General features: G+C 40.6%; 1 protein-coding gene across 2 annotated transcripts in view; it reads right to left on the bottom strand.

Annotated features, from left to right (window-relative positions):
• Positions 1–1354: 1354 nt before the first annotated feature.
• Positions 1355–8247, bottom strand: part of LOC131724841 (zinc finger protein 501-like) — a 32623-nt gene continuing 25730 nt past the window's right edge. Inside the window, exons 1-3 of one of the 2 annotated variants that reach the window (XM_059017768.1) lie at positions 7890–8006; positions 4261–4331; positions 1355–3538 (exon numbers count right to left, since the gene is read on the bottom strand). In XM_059017768.1, the coding sequence (XP_058873751.1) occupies positions 2035–3498 (1464 nt within the window). In that variant the 5' untranslated portion in view covers positions 3499–3538; positions 4261–4331; positions 7890–8006 and the 3' untranslated portion in view covers positions 1355–2034. Of the gene's footprint in view, positions 3539–4260; positions 4332–7889; positions 8007–8247 lie in introns of those variants that run through there. The other variant, XM_059017769.1, reaches the window with a different exon arrangement.

Raw genomic sequence — 8247 nt, 5'->3', positions numbered from 1 at the left:
CACGCTGAACCGAGGAGTCCTCCGGTGATTGGAAGCGCTGGGGCTCTCATAACCAATAGGAGATCAGTTCTGCTGCAGTTTACCGTATAATCAAGAAAGCAGGCGCATTTTTATACTCGAGTATCGTTCACTGTATAAATAATAATAATAATAATAATAATAATAATATATGTGATGATATATGAAGGCAGGAGATTAATTTATGTATTTAAAAAACACAATTGTTTTATTAATTATATAAAAAACTGATAAACGTTACCAGCTGATCAGTCAGTTAATAAAATGACAAGGAAATGTTTGAACATTTATAGAATAGCTGGTTCATTCTTAAAGTTACAAATGGCAAATACTACTTTGTATCACTATCGTGTATAATGCAAACACCTGAGTTCATACACCTCATTTAAACTGGAGTATTAACTTTCCAGATACCGTTTGGAGACCAAATAATCTCTCTCCTATTGAAATGAAAAGCAAACCTCTCCCTGCTATTCTCACGTCTCCCAGTAGATGGCGCCAGGCCTCCACGCAAGTACTGGCTGCAGGAAAACGACACAGCGCCGGTGTAACAGATCTGTGTGCAGTTTCACAGTCAATACGATTGCATGGGTGCATGTTTAATACATTGTTCCACTAGACTTCAGTTTAACAGTACTTTTATTTGAGTCTAATCAATTGTGGGAAACCACTGAATTTACAAGTGGATAAGAGCCTCTACAGAAACTACAATATTATTCCTGAGTGAATGTTTGCTACATTCTACCAGAGTTCAGCTTTCTGTGCAGAACTAGTTCATCAGAAACGATGACTTTCCAGTTAGTTTACATTCCCCATTCTAGTTCCAGGCAGGCAGAACATTGCTTAAATTACTGGCTTTATTGTATTCTAAACTCTTTTCAGAATGTAGTAAACTAACACAGACACCAAGAAGGGATTATATTGTAGCGCCAAACTGAACAGGATTGTGTCTGTCTGTCTGTGTCAGTCTGTCTGTGTGTATCTATGTCTATGTGTCTCTCTGCCTATCTGTTTGCCTATCTGTTTGTCTATAGTACAAGAAAACTGTAGTTCTTCATTTCCAGGCAACTGAATACTTGCTGCTAATGAAATGATCGGGACTAAAATAATCAGAATCGAAACTACAGCTCCCAGCATGCCTCTACAATGAGGGATGATGGGAGCTGTAGTTCTTCATGTAGGCAGGATGAGGAGAAAGAGGAGGTGTAACAGACAGGCTGATTAATAATAATAATAATAATAATAATAATAATAATAATAATAAACTCTGAGAATCAACACCAAACTTACCAATGGAGCCACTCTACCCAGCACCCCACTTTCATCCCTCACCCATGCATGCCAACCAACCAGAAAGACGACCACCCGACACAGACCTGGAAAAACTAATGAAATCTGAGCCGGCATTGAATTTATTTATTTATTTTTATTGCTAGTCTCGCCATTCTGCTGAAACAGCTGAGAAAAAAGATATTTATTTCAGCACTGTCTGAACAGAACAGATTACTTTTTGGTCCATTTATTGGTGGAAGGATACTTAATAAAAGAAAAAAATGTTTTCCTATTTTTTTTTTTCAACTCCAGTTTGACCTGGATTATAAATGCAATATGGTCGTTGTAGTGCATATTGTTTTCGATATATTTACCTCAATATCCTTGGCCACCCCTGCTATGTTGGTAATATACAAACATATTAACTAATGTTCATTTCTTAACAGAGGACGAAGCCTCCATTATGTGATTAATATTTACATATACTGATATTTTTGTTCTATTTTTGTAAAGTTTAAGATGTTAAATGTCATTTTATAAAGTACATTCAATTACAACTATGAATTTCTCCCACACCGTATACGTTGAATATACAGACTTCTCAGGGGTTGGAGGCACTTGGCTTCGCCTCGTATCACACATACTAGAAATGTACTTCATAAAGTAACTAATTCAGAACATCTGTAGACATCAAATCGCTGGAGTCTTTTAAAGCTGTATATCCACCTGAATCTCTTCCCACAGTTAGCACAGACATGCGGTTTCTCTCCTGTGTGGATTCGCTGGTGCATTTTCAAGTTGCGTGACTGTTTGAAACTCTTCCCAGTCATTACAGCGATGTGGCTTCTCTCCTGTGTGAATTAACTGGTGTTTTTTAAGATTTGTTAAGTGATTGAAACACTTCCCACATCTACTACATGGATGCGGTTTCTCTCCAGTGTGTATCAGGAGGTGACGTTTCAGGTTTTCTAAATGTCTGAATCTCTTCCCACAGTCAACACAGAGATATGGTTTCTCTCCAGTGTGAATTCTCTGGTGACGTTTCAGGCTTTGTAAATTTCTGAAACTCTTCCCACAGTCAGCACAGACACATGGTTTCTCTCCAGTGTGAATTTGCCGGTGTTTTGTCAAATAGCCTGACTGATTGAAACTCTTCCCACAGTCAGCACAGACACATGGTTTCTCTCCTGTGTGGATTTGCTGGTGTCTTCTCAATGTTCTTGACTCATTGAAACTCTTCCCACAGTCAGCACAGACATACGGTTTCTCTCCAGTGTGGATTCGCTGGTGAAACTTCAGGTGGTGTAACTGTCTGAAACTCTTCCCACAATAATTACAGTGATGTGGCTTTTCTCCTGTGTGGATTAACTGGTGGATTTTAAGATTTGCTAACCGATTGAAACATTTCCCACATCTACTACATGGATGCGGATTCTCTCCAGTGTGAATTCTCTGGTGGGTTTTCAAATCACCTGACTGTCTGAAACTCTTCCCACAGTCAGTACAGACATACGGTTTCTCTCCAGTGTGGATTCGCTGGTGACGTTTCAGGTTTTGTGACTGACTGAAACTCTTTCCACATTCTGTACAGGACAGAGAGCCCTGCAAGCTGCTTGTTTTAAAATGGTTACCCTCCTCTTCAACATGGACAGGGTCTAGTTCAGGAAGCTCCTCTTTAATGTGGACAGGCTCCATCTCTGAATCCTGCCTTTCACAAGGATAACCCAGCTGTACCTTCAGAACTCGCAGGTGGTGTTTCATGGTGCTGTGGTGTCTGAAATCTGCCCCGCATTCATGACAGTTATACGGAGTCTTTCCAGTGCCTGTTTGCTGCTGTCCGTTCAGGATTCCTGACTCCCTGAAAGTCTTCACACATCCAGCACAGCGATGCAGAGTCTTTCCAGGAGATGTTTCAAGGTTTCCTTCAGGATTAAAACTCTCCCCACATCCAGGACAGGGAAGAGAGCCCTGCAAGCTGCTTAAGGATTTAGAATTGAGAATAACCCTTTTAATATGGACTGATTCTAGTTCAGGACTCTCCTCTTTAATATGGACTGATTCTAGTACAGGTCTCTCCTCTTTAATATGGACTGATTCTAGTACTGGACTCTCCACTTTAATATGGACTGATTCCAGTGCAGGACTCTCCTCTTTAACATGGACTGATTCTAGGACAGGACTCTCCTCTTTAATATGGACAGGCTCCATTGTTGAATCTTCTCTTTCACAAGGATAATCCAGTTTTGTCCTAAAAAAACAACATAAAACACAATCTGTTACAATCACTTTCTTAGATTCTATGAACTTGCCTTACCAACTCCAGACTCCATTCATTACCATGTTCACAAATGTGCTGCACTGAGTGAGATGAAGGAGATTTTCTATAACAAGGAGGAAGGAGAGATGAACCAAAATCACAGAAACAAAGACAGTTCTAAACAGAGAAATATTGAAACATGTATAAAAAGCACCCACACATGTAACCACTCAAGCAGAAGATCCTCAGGAATACTGCTTAGAAAATGACAGCATTTCTTTCACACAAGACAAAGGGTACTGTTGAAAAGCTTGACAGATTTGATAATGAAGTTTCTTTTAAGTGCTGTGAAATATTTGCATGTATACTTATTGGTGCTTGTAAGCACCCACAGAACTAACCAGGCAAGAGATGCGATAAACATGAATATAAAGTGTGTAAACTTCCATTCCCATGTAAACCCCCACATTAGATTTGTTTAAACAGTTCTGCCTGCCAGCATCATGTAGAGCTCCTTGAAACTAAAGCATGAATCTGAAAGGTCTCTACATGCAACAACAGAAATACAGATCACTCCACACAATTGTAACTTCTATAACTTAGATCAGACTTGTGTTCAGTATTAAATAAACTGATACGACCAGAAACACACAATCAAACACAGAGCGGTGAAGCTGAATCAGGACTGAAGAGTAAAAGAATAAGAAACTCACTTCAGGGATTGTCAGCAGGATATCTGCAGCACGGCTCTGGCAGTCTTGTTTCTTCCCAGGTAAACAGGCACCTTAAAGCAACAGCAACAGTTCATTGATGTGGACTCCTCTGCACCACATGAACACTGACTATTTCAACCCCTGGGTCTGGCAGTGCTGAGAACACCGACCCCAACTCCTCAGCCAATCCCCAGCTGATAGCACTCTTTTGTCACCCCAATTGTTGTCTGCACTGAAAAAACCACAATGAAATACAGTAATATAGCGTGAGTTTTGTACTAAAGCACGGTCAGCTGTTGCAGGAAAAACTACGTTTAACTCTCAAACTGACCAGAAAGGTGAAAGCAGAACACTCTGGACTGTAATTAGGAAGTGTACTGATGATAAAAAAACAAAAAAACACACACACATATTTAGAGAAGTAAAAGAAACTGCAATTCACTAAATTTAGCGCTCAGATTGTCATAATTGTCATTAGCAGAATGTGTTTGTCGTGGTGTATTTAGTTATTTTCATGCCATTAGGGAGGTTACAAAAGAAAACCGCGATGAACAATTCAGAAATGTGGGCGTCTTTACAAGAAATGAGCAACGAGGGTATGTCAGAAGATGAAAGCGAACAGAGAACTTCGAGAAGGGCTAGGTTAGTTACAGCATATTCACAGCTTTAAGTAGCCAAACAACATACAAGTTCAACCAACAGTGGATAAAAGATTTTCACTGGGTTGAATTTGACAAGACTGCATTTTTAACAGGGAGCCAGGAGTTCAAACGTGAAAAAATTATTAAAACTAAGTGCTTCAAAACGGCACGCAATGTGCGGAGAGGAATACATCCAGAAACGTCAGCCAGACCATCCTGCTACCATAAACAGGCAAGCAGCACATTCTGAGGAAGACGCTACCAGGCAGTTAAAAATCATTTAAGTTGGAAAAAAAAGTTGTCCATTATAACTGTGTGGATGCAAAACTATTGAACTGCACAAGTGTTATGTAAGAAAGGAAGGAAAAAAAAGATGTGTAGATAGTCAACAATACATTTGAGCAAAATTGTATTGCCCCTACATTTTTCAGTGCTTTCATTTTTTAACTTAGGCGCACATTTGCCTAAAAATTTAGCGTCAAGCCCTGCCTACACCGGGCTTCAAGACAGATGAAAAATGCCAGCAAGTGTCTGTTTTATAACTACCTATGCTTAACGTAAAAAATGCTTTGATTGCGCGTTTGTTTCGTTTTTTTTGTTGTGGTTGTTTTGTTATAATATTACTATCTTACGTAGTGGACTCTATTACATTAAATCCTGCTAATAATTGTCGTTCATACTGGTGGATTGTGGAGCCCATTGAGATCCACCAAAATGAATCGCAGTGTTTGGTGTATTGGCCACCACTGCAGTAGAGAGAATCACACCGTTAAAGCACAACAGATTACAATATTGATATATTATTATACAATTACTTACAGTCTTGCAGTGTGTTTATAATGCTGTAGCCTACCGGCCTAATGAAATGAAAGCACGCTGGATTCTGTGCATATTTGAAGGTGCTGGTTGGTTTGGGTTATGTACTGGACTCTGTACATATTTGAAGGTGCTGGTTGGTTTGGGTTATGTACTGGACTCTGTGCATATTTGAAGGTGCTGGTTGGTTTGGGTTATGTACTGGACTCTGTACATATTTGAAGGTGCTGGTTGGTTTGGGTTATGTACTGGACTCTGTGCATATTTGAAGGTGCTGGTTGGTTTGGGTTATGTACTGGACTCTGCATATTTGAAGGTGCTGGTTGGTTTGGGTTATGTACTGGACTCTGTGCATATTTGAAGGTGCTGGTTGGTTTGGGTTATGTACTGGACTCTGCATATTTGAAGGTGCTGGTTGGTTTGGGTTATGTACTGGACTCTGTTCATATTTGAAGGTGCTGGTTGGTTTGGATTATGTACTGGACTCTGTACATATTTGAAGGTGCTGGTTGGTTTGGATTATGTACTCGACTCTGTTCATATTTGAAGGTGCTGGTTGGTTTGGATTATGTACTGGACTCTGTGCATATTTGAAGGTGCTGGTTGGTTTGGATTATGTACTGGACTCTGTGCATATTTGAAGGTGCTGGTTGGTTTGGGTTATGTACTGGACTCTGTGCATATTTGAAGGTGCTGGTTGGTTTGGGTTATGTACTGGACTCTGTGCATATTTGAAGGTGCTGGTTGGTTTGGATTATGTACTGGACTCTGTACATATTTGAAGGTGCTGGTTGGTTTGGGTTATGTACTGGACTCTGTGCATATTTGAAGGTGCTGGTTGGTTTGGATTATGTACTGGACTCTGTGCATATTTGAAGGTGCTGGTTGGTTTGGGTTATGTACTGGACTCTGTTCATATTTGAAGGTGCTGGTTGGTTTGGGTTATGTACTGGACTCTGTACATATTTGAAGGTGCTGGTTGGTTTGGGTTATGTACTGGACTCTGTACATATTTGAAGGTGCTGGTTGGTTTGGATTATGTACTGGACTCTGTGCATATTTGAAGGTGCTGGTTGGTTTGGGTTATGTACTGGACTCTGTTCATATTTGAAGGTGCTGGTTGGTTTGGGTTATGTACTGGACTCTGTACATATTTGAAGGTGCTGGTTGGTTTGGGTTATGTACTGGACTCTGTGCATATTTGAAGGTGCTGGTTGGTTTGGGTTATGTACTGGACTCTGTGCATATTTGAAGGTGCTGGTTGGTTGTATTTAAGCACCATTATTAATTGTAGCTAAGGATGGTTCATTTACACCTTCATTTATTTCAATTTAGGGGCAAGTTTGAAATCCCGTTCTGTCTCACAGCGTCCGGTTAATCTCCACACATTAAATAAAAGTGCACGCAGCTTTTCACAAAATGCAAACAAACTAAACAGTCCAGTAAAAACAGGACGTGCTTCAATTCTGCCCAAATAAGTCACAATAACACACAGCGCTCCCCCTCCTTTCCAGGGTCCGAGCTTCACTACAGTACAGAGCTGAGAAATAACATGAAAACTGACAGAGCAACTTATTCAACAAATCCAAAACTAGTGGGAAATGCTTTCCTAGAGCAGGACTGAGGCGTGCACTGACAGTGCGAGTCATAAACACACAGGCAGCGTTTCTCTCTGTATGTTTCTAATGCATGGCTGGTATTTGCACAGCGCGTACATTAGCCTCGCACAGAAGCGCATCGGTTCAGTGTTCAGGACTGTCGAGTCTGCAGCGGAGCGGAGCGCAGCCTCACACCGGAAACAACAAGGACGGCTTGTTTGTTTACGTGGGGGGCGGCGCGCGCGAACGCAAACGCTCCCGCGCAGCGCGGAGGGCTCGAGCGGTTACGCGTTATTAAAAATGTTTAAATGTTTGATATTAATTGACCGGAATTGATTTTTTAAGTTTTGTTGTTTTAGTTTTTCGAGGAGCAGCGCGGCGCTGAAATGTCCCCGGACTCCCCTCTAAGTGGGCCTGTGTGTGTGTGAGATACAATTATTACTTTCGTACACGGAAAAAAAATGACCCTCTTAAAATATCATTACACGAAACATATTGTTTTCAGCGCGACTAATCAAATGTGTCGGTACCGGTTAACAAATGGAATACAATTGATTTATACTTAAAAACTTACTCGTTAATTCAGCCGCTCAGGCCTCCTCTCTCTCCTTCAGGGAAAAATATTGTGAGGGACCGAAGCGAAAACAAACCCGCCCCCTCTCTCGCCTGCCATTGGCTGCGGGGTCATTCTGAACCGAGGAGCCCTCCGGTGATTGGACGCGCTGGCGCTCTACTTGTCAATAGGGAATCAGCTCTGCAGCAGTTACCGTATAATCAAGACAACAGGCGCATAATTATACTAGGGCAACGTTCAGTGTATTATTATTATTATTATTATTATTATTATTAAGAATAATAATAAGTGGTGATGTATATGAAAACAGGAGATTATCGTTGTATTAATTATATAAAAAATTGATAAATTACCAGCT

This window comes from Acipenser ruthenus, chromosome 57, assembly GCF_902713425.1.
Source record: "Acipenser ruthenus chromosome 57, fAciRut3.2 maternal haplotype, whole genome shotgun sequence".
In the NCBI taxonomy this organism is placed as follows: Eukaryota; Metazoa; Chordata; class Actinopteri; order Acipenseriformes; family Acipenseridae; genus Acipenser; species Acipenser ruthenus.
Note: the sequence above shows the minus strand (reverse complement) of the source record. Positions and strands in the feature narration are given on the sequence as shown.